At 40.0% G+C, this 24,180-nt stretch overlaps 1 protein-coding gene across 9 annotated transcripts in view; it reads left to right on the top strand.

The window, feature by feature from the left end:
- The window catches only part of LOC130923355 (protocadherin-15), a 490,939-nt gene that overhangs the window by 409,237 nt on the left and 57,522 nt on the right, over positions 1 to 24,180 (top strand). For all 9 annotated transcript variants that reach the window (XM_057849017.1, XM_057849014.1, XM_057849016.1 and 6 more), the window contains 2 exons: positions 10,064 to 10,173; positions 19,074 to 19,214. In XM_057849017.1, coding sequence (XP_057705000.1) covers positions 10,064 to 10,173; positions 19,074 to 19,214 — 251 coding nt within the window. The remainder of the gene's footprint in view (positions 1 to 10,063; positions 10,174 to 19,073; positions 19,215 to 24,180) is intronic.

Consider the following 24,180-nt stretch of genomic DNA (forward strand, 5'->3'; position numbering starts at 1 on the left):
ACAGCTTCCATAAATAGAGAGGCGGCCATGGCGGCGGCAGCGGCGCGCGTGTGCCTTGAGTGCTGATTTCAGACCGTCACGTCGTCTCGCTCTGACACCTTGTTGTGCTACTCTGACTGATTTGTGATTCGTCTTCTCATCTCAGGCGAGCGTTCCGCCGCCGTTTAAACAGTGTGTTATCATTGAGAAGTTTTAAAGGGGACATATTGTGGGTAATTGAGTTTTCACTGACTTGTTTATAAGTAGTTGGCTTTCGGGAATGTTGAGTGTGAAATGAAACGACTGAATCATGTTTTTTTTTTGGGGGGGGGGGGTGCGGGGGGCTGTGTGCATTTCTGACTATAGCACAATTTGTACAGGTTGGTATTACCTGTTGGAAATATTGCATTTAGTGCTCTATCGTTGTTAATTACAGTGTATTCACCAGAATTAGCAAAGACTGTAAATGAGTCAACATTCAAACTGGTCCACCAGTAGTCCACAGAGTTTCGGGATGTCTCCAGCCTCCCAAGGAGAACCTACAGTATTTCAGGATCTGTTTTTATTTTTACTTGACTTTCCACCAAAAGAACGAGAGTGCTTGTTTGGTGTTTTCACATCCTTTCCAGGTTTCTGGCAGCCCATTTAATTTTCATCTTTGTCTTTTGGGCGAAAATATTTAGTCTCAGTCATATTTTAGTAATTTCAAAATGTATACGAACTGTATTAAAAAAGCTCGCTCGCCATGTGAAATGCTTACGCTAGGTGGATGCTATGCTAACGCTACAAGTTGCATTTATTCTGTGATGACGATCACTCTTTACAGACCTTTAAAAGCTAAAGCAACATTTTTTATTCTCTCTTGCCAAGATAGGAGAACAAATCTTGCTAACAAGCCTGGAGCGCAGCCTAGCTTGAGGCACATCCTAAACACGGTCAGGGGGGCCACAGCACATGTCACATGAGTGACGTGACTCAAACATTGTTACGATGCAGCCTGACATATTACATGTACAATGAAAAAATAACATGTACTATGAACTTATGACAGAAACTGTCGCATTTTCGTCTCGTCGTCTCGTCAGACAAAAACTGGCATTCAGATATGTTTGTAATATGAAATGGAAGAGGTAATTCAATTTTTGGATCATGAGGTCAAATGTCACAGAGGTCAGAAAGGGAATTTGGGGATGAATTGCTTCATACTTAACTCGTTGGCTGCCATTGACCCGTCCAATCCATTTGAACTGGGAGGAATGGCAGCTTTCGTTCATTCGCAGCAACTAGCAACAAATTATATTCGCAAAAAAGAGATAAAAAGGGCTTTTTTCATTTTTTATTTGGTGCAGCTTATAGTTGGGTGCGCTCAATAGTACCGCATTCACGGTTGTCCATTAACTTTATCAAACAAAATTAGAGCATAGCAAAAAAAAAAAAAAAAAAAAAAGTTAAGAACAACAGCACCAATATTTTCAGGTAAGTTTCAAAAACAGCTACCCAACCTTACACAAACATAACATAAAGGTACATGCCTGAGAATGAAATTAAATTATCCAGTGGTGACCATTCATTTACAGTCGGACCACAACCTCAAAAAGTCTCCAAAACAACACAAAAAGTGTTGAGATTTACTGTCATTGCTTTTTGTTTTTGGAAAACTAGTCTCCCGGGGGTTGTAAAAAGTAATTATGTTTGACAGAGCCGTCCCCAAAAATGGGGCCATTGCAACCAGAGTGTAACAAGTGGGCTTTTTTTCTTCATCCTTTGAGTATTTTTTGACTGAAAAATGTCAAAATGTTGTTTTTTGTTTTTTTTTCCAGACACCTGGGAACTCTTTGAAATGGAATAATATGTCTTGTGCGTGTGTTTCCATACTTAACCAACACATTACGCTGAGCGAATAATGATAAAGAGTGAGTCATCTTGACTTTGCCTTCAGGGCTGATTGGTATTTTACAGCTCCGGCAGTTCTGCAAGGCTTCACAGGAAACCAATTTCCCAGTGAAAAGAGTACAGTGCATAGGAAAAAGACACTAGTGTTAAAAAATAGAGGAAAATAAATGACATCGCTTGAGTGCTCGCCAGAGTACAAAACGTAATCTTTTAGACAGTTGGCAGGTGGAACCGCCGCAGCCATGTGTTTACCTGGCGTAAAGTTTTCATAACGGAAAAAGGTGAAGAAAGTCATCACAAAGTTGGAAAACAATCTATCCATCTTGCTGTCTCAGAGACAAGGACGCGTCACAAGAATCATACGTTAAGATCGTCTGTATGGATTGGATTGATGTATTGCCATGTTACTAATGTGATGTTTGGGTCATTTAAATGACTCAGAAAGTCGAAGCGTTGGAAACTTGGAATGTGTAATTCTTTTCACGTGCCAACGCAAGTCGAGACAGTGTTGGCCCACAAAAATAAAACTACAAAAATTGAAACATTTTAACATCGTTGAAAATCATCATCTATTTAGGTGTTCCCAGTTCCGCCCTCTCCCGTTGATTATTATTCCCATCCCGTGAGCCGTGGGATTTCCCGAAATAATTCATGCTCTAGTCTAGTACATACCCCCACCTACGTACTGTACGAGAGTGTACAGCACCCACCCATCTGAAGGCGCGCCACTCACCTTCGGTCAATATCTTGTTCACCTGCCTAATCCTGCTTTTACTCGTCAGGTGCATACCGCCATCTACTGTACAAGCGTGTGATGGTTTTAATTGGTTAATATCTTATTCATCTGCCAATCTTGCTTGTAAGTGTGTTGCTGCCTCTTGTGCTCAACTACTGTATATTTGCACGGAGCTTATCGATTGCATCGGAGGCATGAAAACGAAACGATCAATTCACAATGAGAAAAAAAAAGTAACATGTAAACAGTGTTGTCACAGAGTAAAAAAAAAGGTAAAAGGTAAAAGGTAAAAAAGGTAAAGGTAAGGTAGGTAGGTAAAAAGTAATTTAATAACTGATTACGCCTCAAAAAGTAATGTAGTTACTTTATTGATTACTTTATTATCAAAGTAACGAACTTACTTTAAAAGTAATTTACTGGTTACTTTTTGCCAATTGTTCTCCCTTTGCTGCCTCAACATAAGAATGACAACAGAAATATGTCATTGTATTTAATTGACTTTCCGATAATTGAAAATAAATGGGATAATCACAATTTTTCACATAACGCTTAATCTTTAAGTTAGCGGGGGCATAATTAGTCGATGGACTTGATTTCAACCACCATTGACTTGCGCTAGCTCAGCCGCACCGGAGCCCTGAAACAAACAAATAACTGACAAACTGTGTGGAATTTGTTGAAATCAACTACACCGACTAATTAAACCCCTGCTAACTCGAAGATTAAACTGATGTAAAAAATTTTGAACTTCGGGTTATCAATGCCAATGTAAAACAATGCAATTTGACTGCACAATAATTAACAACACACAAATGAATTGCACAGTGCAATAAAAACAAAGGTGGGGGCAGGCGCGACTGCGCGCGCACAACACGGAAGTACGGCCATAGACTTCATAACCTATTGACGTGACACGAGAAACGGGGCCGATTCGTAAGGGGCCTATTTTCAAAAAACTTCTCATTCAAATATTTACAAACCCAAAGCTACTACTGACTTAAATCCAAAACAGCCATATACAGTGGGGAGAACAAGTATTTGATACACTGCCAATGATTGGCAGTGTATCAAATACTTGTTCTCCCCACTGTATGAGTCTCCATGAGCAGCGGCATCAAAAAATTCAAAGTTCTTCCCTTATAAAATCCCGATTAATTATTTTTATATAAGTATAACACAACTTAAAATGGCTTTAAAAGTCTCGGATTTTAGACTAGATGCACAAAAATCACCAAATGCCGAGGTAATCACCTATATTTTCAGGATGAATAGCAATATGTAACATATATAAGTTTTTGACCAAAATAGCAACTTTATTTTTATTTTTATTTACTGCAAGTTTTCAACAGCAAATAAATCACTCAATTTAACATCTGAAACTTAATATTTGAGGAAAACATGCAGAAACAATTATAAATAATATGCAAATAAATTATTAAATTCCATATACAATCACAACTTATTATAGAATAGCCCTTTACTATCAGTATACACGATATACTGTTAGCGAATGAGGCAAGCGGCAGCCTGGCGTAACCGGAGCTTTTCTGGCGAAAATTCTTGTGAATAAATGCTTAAATCCCCGAATTCTTCATAGATATGGACGTAAAACAGTCTCGATTCATGGTTAAAAGCAAATAAACTGTGCAGTTAGCGTTTATTTTACGTATATTGACGAAGTACAATGCTACTATGTTAGCGAATGTGGCTAGCAGCCGCCTGGCGTAAAGAGAGCTTTTGTATCGAAAATTCTTGTGAATAAATGCTTAAATCTCTGAATTCTTTATAGATATGGACGTAAAACAGTCTCGATTCTTGGTTAAAAGTACACTCTGAGGCTAGTCAATTACGAAAATTAGCCGCCTCCATGTCTAAACAAAGAAGAAAATTCCTGCGAATAAATGCTTCAATCACACATGCATGGTCTGAAAATTATAATATATACCTTGAATCCTCGAACAAATCACCCCTGAGGACAATCCTTCCCGTTTGTATGCTGTACAACTTTCGTAGTTAAATCCAATCGTAAGTAAATCCAAGCTTAAATCCAACATGAGCGTGTGCCGTCTTCGGCTATTACTAAATGAAGCTCGGCCCCCTCTGATAATGCATGTGTACAATTATGAAGTAAAAAGGTCAATTGATAAAATTAACTTACCGATGCAATCTTTGAGTCAGGGAACATTTCTTTTGCTAAGCTTTTCATTCTACAGACTGCATCGTTATGACCTTTTGTCTTGAAGTGCCTTCTGAGATCGCAGAATCCTGATGCCGAAACTTTAATGTTCAATCCACACGCAAAATGAATACTATGGTCCTTTCAAAGATGCTTTTATCCTTCCAGTGTATTCACCAGTTTGTGTCTCCCATTCTGGTACATGGCGTCCGTGGGCAACAGTTTTTCTTTTCTTACGAGCTGGTTCATCCATACTTTTATCACGTTTGTATCAACTTTGTCAACTGCGAGTCACGAAATGTTGGCGGAAGTGCAAGAGCAGTCACGTGTTTGGAAGAAGCAGACGCTAAACTCAACGCGCAATTCTCGCGAGCAAACAGCTACAGACTAAAAATTCGGTGCATTGTCTCATTGCCGAAACGGTGACAAAATCCGAACGGAGGAAAAAAAAAACGTAATGCACGAAAAACGTACAGATTTTGAACGTACGGCGTACACTTTTAAAAATGAGTGCTCGCTTGTACTATTTACGCTGAAACCGTACAACTTGACAGGTATGCATGAATGTGAAACATGAATATAATGTAAACAATGCTAGCCGACTTGACGAGGACGAGCAAGAGAGATGACTACCCGGGGTTGCATCGGCAAAGCTACGAAACAGCCGCGCATGTAGAGACTCCAGCCTTTCGCTGGAACCCTCCGGAACGAAGGATAAATACATATATTCGTGGACGCACACAGATCAACATTCCATCGCACATCTCAACAGGTGGCTGCACTCGGCTCGAATGTGCACCCGCGATCATCACGCCGTTCTCAGCGCGTGTGACTCGAGACCAAAACAGGAGGCAACTATGAGCGGTTACCGTGAAAACGAACGCGTAATAGGAACCTTTTTAACATTTTCTATTCAAAATGCTTTTCGTACATGACTACAATATTCTTCATTCTACATACAGTGGGGTAAATAAGTATTTAGTCAACCACTAATTGTGCTAGTTCTCCAACTTGAAAATATTAGAGAGGCCTGTAATTGTTAACATGGGTAAACCTCAACCATGAGAGACAGAATGTGGGAAAAAAAACAGAAAATCACATTGTTTGATTTTTAAAGAATTTATTTGCAAATCATGGTGAAAAATAAGTATTTGGTCAATACCAAAGGTTCATCTCAATACTTTGTTATGTACCCGTTGTTGGCAATAAAGGAGGCCAAACGTTTTTTGTAACTCTTCACATGCTTTTCACACACTGTTGCTGGTATTTTGACCCATTCCTCCATGCAGATCTCCTCTAGAGCAGTGATGTTTTGGGGCTGTCGTTGGGCAACACGGATTTTCAACTCCCTCCACAGATTTTCTATGGGGTTGAGATCTGGAGACTGGCTAGGCCACTCCAGGACCTTGAAATGCTTCTTACGAAGCCACTCCTTTGTTGCCCTGGCTGTGTGTTTGGGATCATTGTCATGCTGAAAGACCCAGCCACGTCTCATCTTGAATGCCCTTGCTGATGGAAGGAAATTTTCACATAAAACCTCTCGATACATGGCCCCATTCATTCTTTCCTTTACACAGATCAGTCGCCCTGGTCCCTTTGCAGAAAAACAGCCCCAAAGCATGATGTTTCCACCCCCATGGTTCACAGTGGGTATCGTGCAATTCAGTATTCTTTTTCCTCTAAATTCGAGAACCTGTGTTTCTACCAGAAAGTTCTATTTTGGTTTCATCTGACCATAACACATTCTCTCAGTCCTCTTCTGGATCATCCAAATACTCTCTAGCGAACCACAGACGGGCCTAGACGTGTACTTTCTTCAGCAGGGTGACACTTCTGGCAGTGCAGGATTTGAGTCCCTGGCGGCGCATTGTGTTACTCATAATAGCCTTTGTTACTGTGGTCCCAGCTCTCTGTAGGTCATTCACTAGGTCCCCCCGTGTGGTTCTGGGATTTTTGCTCACCGTTCTTGTTATCATTTTGATGCCACGGGGTGAGGAGTGAGTTGAAAGTCCGCGTTGCCCAATGACAGCCCCAAAACATCACTGCTCTAGAGGAAATCTGCATGGAGGAATGGGCCAAAATACCAGCAACAATGTGTGAAAACCTTGTGAACAGTTACAGAAAAAGTTTGGTGTCCGTTATTGCCAGCAAAGGGTACATAACAAAGTATTGAGATGAACTTTTGGTATTGACCAAATACTTATTTTCCACCATGATTTGCAAATTTCTTTAAAAATCAAACAATGTGATTTTCTGTTTTTTTGTTTGTTTTTGTTTTCCACATTCTGTCTCTCATGGTTGAGGTTTACCTATGTTGACAATTACAGGCCTCTCTAATATTTTCAAGTGGGACAACTTGCACAATTAGTGGTTGACTAAATACTTATTTACCCCCACTGTACATGATGAGGCAATAAAAAATAGTAACAAACAGACAGTAGGGAAACTAACTTAAACAGATTACTGGTTTGGAAAAATAAACACGTTAGATTGCTCGTTACTGAAAGAAAGTTTAAGTAACTTTGGCACTTGAGGCAATATGAGACCTATCTTTGTCAGGAAATTTATACTTTGCTTCCTGAATACTGAATACATGTAACGCAGGCGACAATTTGAAAAGTAGTTGAGTAAAAGTACAGATACCTGCTGTAAAATGTCGTGAAGTAAAAAGTACCACTTTATATTTGTACTCAGGTACAGTAACAAATGACTTATACTTAGTTACATTCATCTTCCATGCCGCTTATTCCTCACGAGGGTCGCGGAGGTGCCGGAGCCTATCCCAGCTAACTACGGGCAGTAGGCAGGGGACACCCTGAACTGGTTGCCAGCCAATCGCAGTAGTTACATTCCAACACTGCATAAAACAACCACAGCATGCGTTTTTTATTTTATTTGCAGGAATGAATTCTCCCGTCCATCATTGGATGTGACACTACTGTCAGATTTATGTTTTTTTCCCCTGGACCTTAAATCAATGTTTTAGTGCTCCATTTCATTAAAAAGAAAAGCACGTGAAGCATGTCGGCAAAACGTCGTCGGCAATACGTCGTCGGCAAGGTAACGTTTTTCCTCGGATGCAGCGGGGAGTGCACTGGGCGCCATCGGTGTGATTAACATTGAAGCCAATTTTAGATTTCGCTCACACTGAGCCCATCATTTGGGACTTTTAACGCTGATAAATGTTGAAAAAGGTGTAATTAGCGTTATTCATGCCGCTCTGCGAGGAGCTGTGGCCCGGGGATATTTTTTCCATAGCTTCTTCCAAAGCTGCGTCCTCCTAAACATCCCACCTGAGCTGCCTTCTTTGGCCGCATCTGCTCCATACTAATGTTTTTCTTTCCTGGCCGCATCTCCTGCGGGAGCGCAGAGTACCTTTGTTGCAATAAATGAACAATAATTTATGTTTTCCCCAAAGTCAGGCATGGGCTTTGGAGGAAAATGCTTTGCTGCTGAGAGGAAATGGCTGTGGGAAGTTGCATTTGATTTATTTATCGCTAAGAATATGAGGCATATTTGACACGGCAAGTTAACATGAATAAAAAATGAGGAAAAAAATAGATAAAATGAAGACAATACTTTTAATAATAACTAATTTATATTTTGAAAGGTGATACATGTCAAACATGTGTAATTTATGAGAATAATGTCAAAATAAGAGTAAAAATTATATTAATGTTTCAGGTTGAACTAAAAGCAACGATTACGTTGTGAAATATTGCACACACATACACACACAAACTCACACAAAACCCTCAACATTATACGCAAGACTACAATCAGTAACAATTTTTGTTTGGAAAAAGTACACTCCAATATTGAATGGAAAAAAATATTATAATTACGAAATGAAATGCATGAATGATTGAATGAAATGATACAAAAATGTATAATTTAAAAAAGTCCACAAATGGGGATAAATAACAGATTTTTGAATCGTGGACATAAAACTAACAGCAAAATATTAAATACATCTCGGTAATAATTATGGCTATAAAGCCATCAGGATGAATGTATAATACAATCATTAAATAATTACATCAACAACTCTAACATCTTAGTTGAAGTTGAAAATTTGAAGTAGAGCAATAACACTGTGTAATTGTAGGCATGCTGAACAATTCCTTTGACAAAAGTGAAAATAATACGCAAAAAATATGAATTACACAATCAAATCATCAGAAATGTAAAATTGTATATATAAGTGTCGTGAAAAAAAAATAATGATCAAGTAATACAACATAGACACAAAGCAATAACTTCAATTATCAGCCTTCAAAAATATTTCTAAAAAATGCATATAAAAGACTGACACTTTGACAAATTTTGCAAAGTGATAAGCGGCATAGTTTAGATTAAAATCACAGTAATGGAACCTCAGAAGTGCCGCATGCGTCAATCATAAACAGTTGCTCTGGCAACTCATTGTATGTAAGTGAGCAGCTAGAGCGGATTTGAGTAGACTCACTCAATGAAGCATTTTTCTGCTACTTTATTCTTGTTTAAAAATAATTTGGTAGGTCAGTAATGTGTTTAAAACTTATCATAATTATTATAATATCTGTAAGCGCATTTATTATTATTTACTTTCTCCATTATTTATTCCCCCCAAAAAAAACATCTCTTATATATGTCTCTTTCCAATGCTAAATCTGAATAAATACATTGAAGACACACACACACACACACACACACACAAAAAAGGTGTTCTTTTTGTAGCTTCGCAGTTTTTTACTTATCGCGGAGGGTTCTGGTCCCCATTAACGGCAAAAAATGAGGGATCACTGTATATCTCAAGACATTTGCAGTGCTTAAAAGCCATTTATAAAAAATACATATACATACAGTACTGTATATGTTTTTTTTATTATTATTATATTTTGGGGGGGAAAGGAAAAGCATGAATAATACATTGAACACACCAATTTTTTCTCCGCCTCTACTTCACGGACTTTTGATTTTCGGGGTGGGGGGTCCCCATTAACCGCGAAAAACGGGGATCACTATACTTTATTGTGTGTTTCTCCATATCTCAATAATCTATGAAAGAAGCAGTAAACAGAACATAATTTCTTCAACTTTGGAATGCATACTGCATCCTGTTTACATTTGCTGGAAGTAAATCCAAGAAAGTGCCAATTACGTAAGTCTTGTTTGTGCCAAGTGCACTCACTGATGCTTTTTGAAATGAATCAAGACTTCACTGCATCAACTGCTTGTCTCCTCCCTCCACCCAGTTTGTTGATTTTTTTTCGGTCTTATTGGACGTGTCTCGGCAGGTTTCCTCCGGTTAGTGAGCTGGCGCCGGCGGGTACGCCGTTGGGGACCATCGTGGCCGCCGCCATCAACCAGACCATCTACTACTCCATCGTGGCTGGAAATGATTTAGGTATATTTCCATCGCTGGAGCATTTTTGCTCCTGACAAAAGCCTTGTGAATGTTTGATTTCAAATACCTCGGTGCCACTTTGGCCACAGAGCGGATAACTGAGAGAAATATAGCTTAGTAAGTAGAGTATTGATCTGGTTTTCAATGTGCACCGAGAGAGTCCGGAATTCAAGTTATATTAACACATCTGCCAATATTGGCTCAGTTTTTATTGGACTGACAGTTTTTAACGTACAGCACTGTGTTTTTGTTTTTGTAATAATTTCAACGCATCGCCACTTCCGGTTTTTGTCACTTTTTTTTCTTCTGCGACCTCCATCCAGCATTGCTCTCCGCCGTTAATCCGGCGGAGGGGCACTTGCATCATCTTGTTCGCCGCCAAAAGTCGGCTCCCTCATACGGTTCTCGCTCAACTGTTTTTGCTCCATTCCATCTAGACGGCCAAGAAGCTCTTCCTCTGGCTCGTCTCTTTTGCCGCCAAAAGTTGCCGTCGTCCTTGTCTAAGCAACTTTAACCTCCCTTTAATTCCTTTAAATAAGGAATTTTTAACCAGATGGGCATAGCGAAAGCTAGCATCCTGACTGAAATACGCATCTCAGAACCCCATTGAAGTCCGCGAATATTTTATTTTTGTATAATTCTGAAATAGCACTAGTTCAGGGTGTACCCTACTTCCTGCCAGTTGTTACCTGGGATAGGCTCCAGCACCCCTGCGACTTTCGTGAGGATAAGCGGTTCTGAAGATGAATGAATGAATGGGAAATAGCAAAGCTTGGTGTCATTTTTCAGAAGACTGTAGTCCGCGTCTTTGTGATGCGTAAAGGCCGAGTTATGCTTCCGCGTCAGACCTGCGCCGTCAAGGAAGACCCGATTTACGACCCTGCGCCATAGCCTGACATGTGCCTATTGAATTTTTAAACCCTAGCGTCACGTCGACGCATATGATGTGGCGGAAATGGACTGTGATTGGTCCGCTCAGGCTGTGTTTCCAGTTCAGCGCGAAATCCTCGCCATTGTAGAATAGAATCAAACATTATTTTTCTACACGCAAAAATGACCAAGCCGACGGGAGTATAATCAAAGAGCAAGTCTTGTCAAGACATCATAATGATTGCCAAATGGCAAGGTCAGCGATTGAATAAAAAAATTGAAGAACCACAGAGACATGTGTGTTCGGAATGGCGTGGCCAAACGAAGCGGTGACCCAGTCGGCCAAAAACTGCCAGCTTTTTATCACTTAATGTCATATTTTTGGTTGGTGCACTTCATCATTTATTGTGTACATATATTTGCTGTGAGTCTGTGAATTATTTACGTGTCACACTTCAAGTATCTGAAGAATAAAGCGCAGGTTTGGTGCCAAAAGTGTAGTTTTGATGTTTAATTTTCAACAACAGATATTTCACACACATTTCATCACTGATTGAGAGTGCCTCGGTGCTTTTATGATAACGTTAACATCAAAGCTTCCAACGCAGTTTGGGAAGTTCCAGAAATCTGCTATGGTTTCCCACTGGCTGGTTGTAGAACATGGCAAACAAATCGAGGTCGAAGGCTTTGCAGACCTTGGACAAAACGCTGGAGGCAGTACTCGACGCCAGTTTGAAGCAAGTAGCCACAGCTAGCTGGTTTCCACCCGAGGCTAGAACTCTCTATGAGGCATCAAAAGTTGGACAGACCACCTCGAAACCGTCTTCTGCGTCGCCTTTGCCTCAAGATTTGTAGGATCAACATTTATTCAATGTTGATGAGCTGAAGAGCTACAGGCAAGCGTTCCATTTTGCATTGTTTATTTTTTCTCTGTTAAACTAGACAAGAGGAAGTCAACAAGCATGCCCCAAAACCGTACAAACATAATGCCACACCCTTCTAGTGGCTTGGCGTTGAATTACAGAGCAGTGCGTCACCTCGCCGGAGAACCATCGAATGTCGAATGACGCCGTAGTCGCTGCGCCGTCACCACAACGCGGGAGCATAACTTAGGCTTAACTCACCACATGCGTGGCAAACGTCCTTGAGATTCCGAGCGACACCTCTCTACCACAGACGGCCAATCAGAGCGAAGAGTATGCAAATGAGCTTCAGTCAGCTGCATATTACTGAGAAACTGCATTTTGCAGAGGAACCAGAAAAGGAGCATATAAAACAAGGGCGTAGGTTTGCATAGGGACGATAGGGACATAACACTAGCAACTTTTCAGGATGCTCAAATTTTCCCCACCAATTTTGAAGCTACCTTATTTGTATTATATAATGAGTTCAGTTGTATAGGTTCAGTTTAGATTATCTTCCCATATCTTGTAAGGATAGAATTGACCCTACCATTATGAAGGGAATTATTTTCATTATGTTCAGACATACATTTACCCCTTTTCACCTGCTGAATGTTCCGGTCCATTTTTTCCCCCCTCATGCACGTTTAATTGGCTGATGACTAGACCCTGCACACACACGCACACTCACACAACCTCAACAGAAATACATGTCAACATGCCGCCTACTCAGCCCCCTTCGAAGAGGAGGCATATTTGAAGTTTTTTTTCTGGCTGGCAGCAGCGGCAGCCACTGTAAGTAATGTAAAAAGACGTTAATGTTTGGAGGTGGGGACACACTTCTAATTTTTCTACTGAAAGTCCGACCCGCATCAGAGTTAGCATAAGAAACTGTGAACTTCTTGGGGCGAGTAGGAAGCTGCTGAGAGAGAAGTTTCCTCCTGTATTTGTTTTCGTATTCACATTACTTAAACTGTGAGGATTGTAGTGAACTCTGCTGGAAACTATGGAACCAGCAAAACGTGAGCAAGAAGCTGCTGAGAGAGAGAGAGGTCCCATTCTGTGTTTCACAGGAAAGTGTTGACAGTAAAAAGAAAAAAAGTATGCTTCTGCTTATCTTCTTGTAAACGGCCTAGTTTAGAAGGAAAAAAAGGGTAAAGTATGTTGTGACTTTACACTTTTGAAACCAAATACCTTAGAGCATTTATTCATTAATTAAAATGTATTTACTTTCTACGTTATTTATTAAAAAAAATAATTTTATTTGCAGCCTGTGCAGACATTTTTCAGACAAGCATATATTAATTGTAATGGAGGTAAAAAGTTTAATTAACCCCGATTTAGATTTTTTTTCCAAAATTGCTCAACTCACTAATGCACTTTAGAGATGAAAATAAAGGAAAAGTAGATGAAGGGCACAACAAATTAAAGGACAATGTAAGCTAACATGTAATTTGATGTACTGGATAGACCCCAATCACCAACGTCACACAATCACGTAATCACTGTATTGTGCCGCCATATTGTCCGTCATTGTGTGTCCGTATTGTCAATGATCGTAGTTTCTAGAGGTGGATTCACTTGCCAATTATGGAAGCCCCGGTGCATTCAGACGCTGTAAACTCATTGGATGAGTTGCATAAAAGCCGTTATTTGGAAAAGCTTCGGTCGATCCAGTCGCCAGATCCATATTTGATGCCCAAACTGATGTTTCCCCCCGTCCGGTCCAGTCCCTTGCGTCAGAGCTCATCCTGAGACCACAAAATTTCCAATCATACTCCAGTTGATGTCACGATGAGGACTCGGGTACCCGAAATAGGCACCGGCCCAAATATAAACCGACATTTGGTCAGCTGAGCATCACCGTTGTCACGATTGTAAAATGAAACTTGATCGATAACGGGCCGGTGTGTGCCAAAAAATAGCTGCCCCGCGTGAAATGTCCCCCCTGACAGGAGCACTAATTTATAACGCTTTATTGACGTGAAAACACCAAATGTTTTCATGGACGCATTACAGTAGTGGATTTACGACTGTAAGATCAGTTTTAAATAATTACACAAAATATTAGTACTGTATTTTAGTAACAAATCGTGGACTCGGCCACATAACCATCTTTGAACAGAAATGTATTAGTCTACAGGTTTTCACGACCATATCCCAATACAATCACAAAGGTATGACATTTATTAGTTCAAGCAGAGTAAAATAATACATATTCACGGTACAAGAAAGTCGTTTCCGTGTGGGCGCTCACGTCAGGGGGGACAATTCACACAGGGCGGCTAGTTTTCGGCACAACACCTGTTGTTGCGCTCACCTTCTTGGCGACGAGCTTCATAGTCTCCGTCTGATGATGTGTGCGATCGTGTCGGCATCATATTGATGTTTTCGCCGCTGTCTGACGGCTGTCGACACAAACGCATCATGGACCGAGATAAACAAAGCGTGCTGCTTTAGAGATTTGCCCTTTTAACAATGGGCATACAGCAACTACTAAAGTGACCGTTTATCTTCTCTGTTACTGCAACCAACTGCCACACAAGCCTTCACCATTTTGATTAATCAATGTTAACGATTGTCAGGAAGGTTTTTTAGTTCGTTTACTAGGCGGTGATTCCTTAGACAAGCAGAAAAACACGCAGTAATAGGAGGAATGTACGTAGCGGTAATATGTAAACACGATAAGCTGACGGACAATATGGCTGCACCAGTCAGGGGGGCGCAGTTGTGACGTCACGTGATTGGGGTCTATAGGTTAATAGGTTAGGTTGTACCCAAAAAAAAAAAAAAAGTTTTTCCATGAAAATAGAACCTTTTTTTTAGCATATTCGTGAGAAATGTAGTCCTGACCCCTGTTCACCCTATCTGTTTGGTCTTATTAATGTCTCATCCTCTGCAAAAAGTGTACATGCAGGTTATGCTGTTGTAGCGTCCCTACCTATGTTGAGACCAAACCTACGCCCCTGATAGAAAATGCTGTAAAAAGGGACATTCTGGGCACTTTGAACACAAATTGTAGTGCAGAACTGGTCAAATGGCATTCAATGTTATGAAAAATAATGGCAAATAATTTATCAAAAATCGAGTGCATATTTAACCACTCTATTACAAAAGGATTAGACGTCGACCACCGTCGGCACTTGAACATAAAAGATCAGTGCTGGAGCTTGCAAATTTGGTCAATTTTGTATTAAGCATAACTTACTCACAACGCAGCATCACCACCTGTGCCGAGTAGCAGATGGTCCGCATTTCCTGTCAGCAACTTGCACAATTCGTACAGTTTGTCCTTTGTATGTCCTGAAGTGGAAAAGACGGTGATGACATATTTGCAAAGCCGGACCGCCTGCTCGTCACACTTGTTGGCAAAAGGCGTAATTAGTCCCCAAGAGAACCCAATACCCGGCAGGTGCAACTACATTTTTATTTTCCTTTACACAACACCAGTGTGACTCAGCAAAATAAATCCATTCGGCTTATACTGGTGCGGCCATACAGGGTACTTATTATGGGGATGCTTTGCACAGCAAAGCTCACCACATATATTTTTTTCTCTGTCCGCTTTGTAGACACGTTCAAGGATGTGCCAAGAATTTTTTTTCCCATTCAATTCATTTACAAAATTCTTCTAGTCCTACAGTTTTTATCAAATTCACATAACTCACATATCAAAATATTCAGAAAATCAATGTTCACAAAAATTATTAGCCAGTTTTTGGCCAGAATGTTGAATCCTGACAAAAACATCCCTCATACATTTTCAATTACATTTTTACCTCCCACAAAATTCGTTCAACCCTATTGATTTTCAACTTTGTTGTTATTTTTAATTAAAAAAAAAAAAAAAAAAAATTGTCATTAGCCTTTCCAACTAATGGGGTAAAATTCCAGCACACTCAGTGGCCGTTTAAATGTTGACTCTCCGAGAATAAGAAAAATTTCAAATTTGCATTTATATGGTTCCGTCTCCATTCGAACAATGTCGCAATTCCGCAAGAAAACTGTGCAGTATTCATGCCAGGCCCTAGGGAGCAGTGCAGAATTACAAGGCGACAGCCAATGATGCACAATGACCTCAACAAGCTCCTCAGCCCGGAAGACAACATACCCGCCCACTCTTAGCAATGGCATTTTTCTTTTGCTCCAAAAGGCGCAAAAATGGAAACATTCCACATATTTTAATTAAAAATATTATAAAAACTAAATGAGAAACCGGCGATCCGCCATTTGCTGTTTATAATGTTTAATAGCACCGCTGCGCACGGCCAATGTGACATGTGCGAGTGCTTACGTCATCGAAGCGAAGGGGGTTTCCATTCATATGAATGTGCTGCGGCCCCCCGAATCGAATCGTTCCACTTTGGAGGCAGGATTCGGCGATTTGCGTCTTAGCCCTTCGTCTTCATCGACACTATATGAACGCGAGGCCATTCCGCTACTCAGTCATTGCGTCTTCGTATCGCAGAGTCACCATGTAAACTGCCCCTCAGCCTGCTGCCACTCCACCTATCATGATCATCTTCCAATCACACCTAATTCCCACCATCTGCAACTTGTTAACAGCTGTGCATTTAGGGCACGGCCTCCAAACAGTCAGCGTCAGATCGTCAGCAATACGGCACACTCCTGCTTGTCGACTAGCCTTGACCAATTTACCTGCTCAGAATTTTCTGCTTGACCCAACTACGCCAAATTTCCAGCCAACAGAAACCGTCCTGCTCGTCCCAACGACGCCAACTCTCCAACCCGATCACCCTGCTCATTCTGACTTGCTCAACCCGACCATGCCATTCCTCCATTTCCTGTTTGTGTCCATTCAATTCAATTCAATTTTATTTGTATAGCCCTATATCACAACAAGGTTGTCTCAAAGGGCTTTGCTGAGACAATATGGTACAGTCAAAAACCGTAGATGAATTAAATAAAGTTCTAGTCCAAGTCCTGGGCATCCCTCACTCTTAGACCCTCCATGTCGGCAAGGAAAAACTCCAAAAATCCTTTGGAAAAAATGAGAAACCTTGGGGAGTACCACAGTCAGGAGAGATCCACTCCCAGGACGGATAGACAAGATGTACCAGGACTGCAAATAGGAATTAGCAGACGGAGTTACAGTTTATAGAAATGCAATAGAGTGCCGGAACAAGAGGAAGTCCGTCTAGCCAGATGAGAGGGGGGTGGGGGGCAACGAGGACATCCATCCAGCCAGGGGTCCGGATAGTCAGGAAGCTGCGGCTGAAAAATGCCCTTCCGCAGAGGGGAGGGGGGAAAGGGGACACCGGGTGACTAGTGATGAAGTGACTAGTCAACTAGATATTAAAATTAGAAAAGAAAAATGAAGTAAAACAAGTGGTAGGTAGAATGAGAAAAAGGAGATAGGACTCAGTGGCTGTACTTCCCCCAGCATTATAGCTTCTAGTGTAGCTTACACTGAATTATGAGTCTAGTCCGATTTCAACTAGCCTGACCATAAGCTTTGTGGAATAGGAACATTTTTAGTCTAATCTTAAATGTACAGACTGTGTCGGCTTCTTTAATACTAGCTGGAAGCTGATTCCATAGGACAGGAGCTTGGTAGCTAAATGCTCTAGCGCCTACTGTACTTTTAGAAACCCTGGGAACTACCAGTAGACCTGCATTCTGAGAACTGAGTGTTCTGTTGGGGCGGTATGAAACCAGAGCATCGGTGAGATAAGATGGCCCCAAACCATTTATGGTCTTAAATGTAAGAAGGAGGATTTTAAATTTAATTCTTAACTCGACTGGAAGCCATTTAAGGGCCTGGAGCACAGGGGTGATGTGCTCTCTTCTATTAGTTCCTGTTAAAAGTCTTGCTGCTGCATTCTGGACTAGCTGAAGACCTTTTAGAGAACTTTTAGGACAAGCTGCAAGTAGGGAGTTACAGTAATTAATCTAGATGTAACAAACGTGAATTAATTTTTCTGCATCAGTTTTTAGACAAAATATTTCTAATTTTGGCTATGTTGCGCAGGTGATAAAAGCAGCAGGTTTGTTTAATATGAGCTTTAAATGACAAGTCTGGGTCAAATAGAACTCCTAGGTTTTTAACTGTGGTAAACTGTGGTGCTGGAGGCTACACTTACATTGTCCATAGTGACTACAGAGTGACATTGCCTACCAACCTTAATATAACCCTGTGTTCGCGATACGTAACTGGTTCCCCCATCTTGTACCTGACAGAATTGTCCCAAAATTAACAGGAAGTGAACTACAATCAACCAAGGGTGACCCGGAAGAGACCCAAAATGATCGTTCACGTTTGGACCAAAAACCGTCCTACATTTTTTTATCTGATTCACCTAATTCAAAACCTACACAAAATCAAATCCCATACATTTCCATTAGTACTTTCAACAAAAATTCCATTCACTCCTATTGACTCTATTGGTAGTCATTATTTTTGACATGAGAAAACATTCTCAAATTGCCTCAAAATTTACAGGAAGTGGGCCAAAATATACAGGAAGTGACCTGGGAAAACCCAAGAAATAATCAGAAAGGGACCCAAAATCAAGATCTTATTCCCTCTTGCTTTTATTGTAGAGTGACATTAGCCTCTTGCAGAAAATGTTATAATTCTCAACTTTTTCCCATTCAGCACCCTTTGAATGCTAGAACTAGCATTCTATGAAGTTGACATTTCCATGATGGATTGATTTACTGTATTTTAACCTAACACATCCCATATCTTTGATTCGAAGAGAATATACGACAGAATGAATGGATTCATTTAAAGCTTTTTGTATGATCTCCCCTTGGAGTGTTGCAAGAACAAGCATGATATTATATTTGTAACGCATTGGGTGACATTGATAGCGCCAGACGTCCAACCCGTTTGAAGTGGGAGGACCCTCCCTGTTCAAATGGATTAGACGTCTGCTCGTGGTATACTCAGTTCAATTCACAGCAGACTAATGATTGAAAGCCTTATGATTGGACGTCTATCATAATTTCTAATTGTCTGCATTGTAATGAGTCAACTTCTTTGTTTTTTTCTACAATTCCAGTCATTTTTTCCCTTTTGTCCACATTTTTAGGGGATGTAGTGAGGTTTTATTTTGTCGGTTCCAGTCGGGCTGACACGGCCGCGCTCTTGTTTGCTCGCAGGTCATTTCCGTGTGAACAACAGGACTGGCGTCATCTCCACTGCCAAGCCGCTGGACTATGAAAATGTGACCAGCTACGTCCTCAGGGTGCAGGCCGACTCGCTGCTGGTTGTTATGTCAAACCTGCGCGTGCCTTCCAAAAGTAAGAAACTGTGGCTTGGGAATGTCTTTGCAAAGTTATATAGTACCTTTTCTCGTAGGCTAACTGTTTGTATTACTCTAACACACTCAATATAAAATAAATAGCACTTATACCATAGTTTAAGGAAAACAAGCTGAATATAGGGCATAAGAGATAAACAACACATTCTTATCACGGAAAGCCAGCGCGTGCGTCATGCAGCTGGCTAAGCCAGATTGACGCTGACAAGCCCACGTCTGCAGCAGTTCTCACAGAAAGTCCAGAACAAATGGCTGGACGCCCTGTGCCAACAAAAGGAAAACAAACGCCCGATATCCAACTGATAACACGACTACAAGACTCTAAGAGCCCCTTGTCGCTTAGGTGGCAAAATCCACAACCCTCTTTGCCCTGACAACAGTAACACCTGAATCCTTCTGTCCAATCCACAAACAGACAATAATCTTTATCTTTTGTTGACTTCTGATATGGTGACCTTGGAAATTTAAGTTTTAAACATTTAAATATGTAAACTAAAGTGCAATCACATTCGTAAATGAATGGCTTCTGGTTTTTGAAATGTAAATAAACCAATCTATTGTGATAAAACAACAAAATTGCAATAACTGCATTAACCGTAAGGGATCGCTTTGGCCTGTGGAGTCAAGTTCAGCACTCGCTTCAGTGATATCGGGCGCCATCTAGCGTCGTGAATGGGTATAATGTCTAGACCCCAAATATAAGACGACCCCCACTTTTTCAGTCTCATTTCAATGCAAAAAACACCGTCTTATATATACATATATATGTATATATGTGTGTGTGTATATATATATATATTAGGGCTGTCAAAATTATCGCGTTAACGGGCGGTAATTATTTTTTTTAATTAATCACGTTAAAATATTTGACGCAATTAACGCACTTGCCCAGCTCAGACAGATTTAAATGACAGTAGAGTGAAAGGCCCACTTGTTAATTGTGTTTTGCGGAGTTTTTCTGCCCTCTGCTGGCGCTTGGGTGCAACTCATTTTATAGGCTTCAGCAGCCAGGAGCATTGTGTAAGTAATTATTGACATGAACAATGGCGGGCAACTAGTTTATTTTTTGATTGAAAATTTTAAAAAAATTTATAAAAACGAAAACATTAAGAGGGGTTTTACTTTTAATATAACATTTCTATAACTTGTACAGACATTTTTCTTTAAGAACTACAAGTCTTTCTATCCATGGATCGCTTTAACAGAATGTTAATAATGTTAATGCCATCTTGTTGATTTATTGTTATAATAAACAAATACAGTCCTTATGTACCGATTGTTGAATATATATATATATATCCATCTTGTGTCTTATCCTTCCATTACAACAATAATTTACAGAAAAATATGGCATATTATATAGATGGTTTGAATTGCGATTAATTACGATTAATTAATTTTTAAGCTGTAATTAACTTGATTAAAAATTTTAATCATTTGACAGCCCTATTTACAACTTACATATATAAATTAGGGCTGTCAAAATTATCGCGTTAACGGGCGGTAATTAATTTTTTAAATTAATCACGTTAAAATATTTAACGCAATTAACGCACATGTCCCGCTCAGAGAGTATTCTGCCTTTTGGTAAGTTTTACAGCAAGGCTTTTTTTGCTGTCTAACAGCGAACTCTTGTGGTCGCTTTGCGACATGGTTTATTGTTTTCTTACCAGTTCAATATGGCTGCACGACGTCTCGGGCTGACGCCTACGTTGTAATGTTGTGCTTATATGATCCTTGGACAAGATTTGTCAGTAAGTATGGTTGTTGTAAAGAATGTACATATTATGTTAGTAAGCGAAATGTTATATTTTTTGTATGAGACGCTTTTTGTTTATTTTTAGTGAACCTGTATAGCGTGCTAAGCTAACGTTGTTGCTAATGCAATGCTTGTGTACTTTTTTTTTGTAGTTTTACGACGGTCTAAAGAGGACAATAGTTTGAGGCCATTTTATTAATAAATCAGATGAAAAAGGAAGAAGTCTGATTATTAAGGCGTCGTTCACTAGCTTGGAAAAAGTAGACGCTCCGGAGTGAGGACAGCATAGACAGATTTAAATGACAGTACAGTGAAATGCCCACTAGAGTCCTTATGTACCGTATGTTGAATGTATACTGTATATCCATCTTGTGTCTTATCTCTCCATTCCAACAATTTATTTTACAGAATATATAGATATAATTTACAGAAAAATGTGGCATAATTTATAGATGGTTTGAATTGCGATTAATTGCGATTAATTACGATTAATTAATTTTTAAGCTGTAATTAACTCGATTAAAAATTTTAATCGTTTGACAGCCCTAATATATATATAATTTTCATTCATGTTCTATAGTGAAACTTTTTTCAAGGTAAATTATTTATCCTCCCTTATTTGCTGAAAACTCTCCTAGCCACTATTTTTATGCTCAGTTTGGGGGGCAGGGGGGAGAGTACTTTATCAGAACTACTATCTATTTAAATCTTGAATTTGTATGTTGTCACTCTTGCCAATCATGCCACGTGTGACTGTTCAAACACTCCACAGGGATGCAATCTTTTTCCGTGACATCTTGCCAAAATTGATCAAAACTGTCAGCGTTTCCACAAATGCTTATTCGGTATTTCCCGACATATCTGCTATGTGGCATGATTACCTGTTCGTTTTTCAGCCTCTTCAAACTAAGCAGTTTAGGCAGACACATCACCTATCGGACGGCGGCTCTTTTTGAAAAAGCCAGCTTTTATGATCACTTGTCAGTCTGCTGCATTTCTTCACCCACTACGCATACATATTGGCTAATTTGACAACGGGTTCGCTCGGCATTTAAATCACGGATAGGCTTGCTTATTTCCTCTCTGTCAACTGTCAAAGTAAATTTTGCTGTCATCAGAACTTCTGAAGAACACGGAAACCTTTGGACCGTCGTACGTATGAATTCAAACGGAATTCATCAGCGAGTTTCTTGGTGAATAATCGATGACCTACTTAATGTTGCGTAGCCTCGCTAAAGCTAATGTCGGGAATTACAGACACCAAGAATACAATGCTGGTCGAAAGTATTGGCACCCCTGCAATTCTGTCAGATAAAATGATTGCAATTACAAATGCTTTGGTAGTAATATCTTCATTTATTTTGCTTGCAAAGAAAAAACACAAAAGAGAATGGGGGAAAAAAATTAAATCATTATCGTTTTACTCAAAACTCCAAAAATGGGCCGGACAAAAATATGGCACCCTTTTAAAAATCAAATAATGCTTCTCTAATTTGTGTAATTAACAGCACCTGTTACTTACCTGTGATACATAACAGGTTGTGGCAATAACTAAATCACACTTGCAGCCAGTTAAAATGGATTAAAGTTGACTCAACCTCTGTCCTGTGTCCTTGAGTGTACCACATTGAGCATGGAGAAAAGAAAGAAGACCAAAGAACTGTCTGAGTACTTGAGAAGCAAAATTGTGAGGAAGCAGGGCAATCTCAAGCCTGCAAGTCCATTTCCTAAGACTTGAATGTTCCTGTGTCTACCATGCGCAGTGTCATCAATAAGTGTAAAGCCCATGGCACTGTGGCTAACCTCCCTATATGTGCACGGAAAAGAAAAATTGACGAGAGATTTCAACAAAAGATTGTGCGGATGGTAGTAAAGAACTTCAACTAACATCCAAACAAGTTCAAGCTGTCCTGCAATCCGAGGGTCAACCCGTACTATCCGTCGGGGTCTGAATCAAAAGGGATTCTATGGTAGGATACCCAGAAAGACCCCACTTTTGACCTAGAGACCAAAAAAAAAAAAAAAACAGGATGGAGTTTGCCAAACTTACCTGAGAAAGCCAAAAACGTTTTGGAAGAATGTTCGCTGGTCTGATGAGACAAAAGTAGAGCCTTTTGGGAAAAGGCATCAAAATAGAGTTTACAGAGAAAAAAAACCGAGGCCTTCAAAGAAAAAGAACACGGTCCCCACAGTCATACATAGCGGAGGTTTGATGTTTTGGGGTTGCTTTGCTACCTCTGGCACTGGACTGCTTGACCGTGTGCATGGCATTATGAAGTCTGAAGACTACCAACAAATTTTGCAGCATAACATAGGGCCCAGTGTGAGAACGCTGGGTCTCCCTCAGAGGTCATGGGTCTTCCAGCAGGACAATGAACCAAAACATACTTCAAAAAGCACTAAAAAATGGTTTGAGAGAAAGCACTGGAAACTTTTAAAGTAGCCAGCAATGAGTCCAGACCTGAATCCCATAGAACATCTGTGGAGAGATTTGAAAATGGCAGTTTGGAGAAGGCACCCTTCAAATCTGAGACCTGGAGCAGTTGGCCAAAGAAGAATGGTCTAAGATTCCAGCTGAGCATTGTAAGAAACTCATTGATGGATACCGGAGGCGGTTATTCGCAGTTATTTTGTCTAAAGGTTGTGCTACCAAGTATTAGGCTGAGGGTTCCAAAACTTTTGTCCGGCCCAATTTTGTAGTTTTGTGTAAATAATTATGATTTAAAAAAAAAAAAAAAAAAAGAAAATCATTCTTTTTTGTGTTTTTTCATTGCAAGCTTAATAAATGAAGATATTACTACCAAAGCATTTGTAATAGCAATCATTTTCTGGGAGAAATTGAGCATTATCTGACAGAATTGCAGGGGTGCCAATACTTTTGGGCAGCAGTGTACATTTTCCTCTAGACCGGTGGTTCTTAACCTTACTAAAGGTACCTAACCCCACGCATTACACATGTGCATACACGAACCCTTCAGAGTTTTTCAATCAATTGGAAATGATCCCAAAGTTTACAGGAATTGACCCGTGAGTATTCTAAAATGAACGCAGTGCCTTTCATTGACAATGATAGCTGTCCAATTCACTTAAACTGAATTGGCTGTGGATGCTCATCTTTCAGTGCCATTGACAATGGACATCAATGGCAGCCAATGAGTTAACTTATTTGGCCAAAAATGAACTAATC

The sequence above is a fragment of the Corythoichthys intestinalis genome, chromosome 10 (assembly GCF_030265065.1).
Source record: "Corythoichthys intestinalis isolate RoL2023-P3 chromosome 10, ASM3026506v1, whole genome shotgun sequence".
Classification (NCBI taxonomy): Eukaryota; Metazoa; Chordata; class Actinopteri; order Syngnathiformes; family Syngnathidae; genus Corythoichthys; species Corythoichthys intestinalis.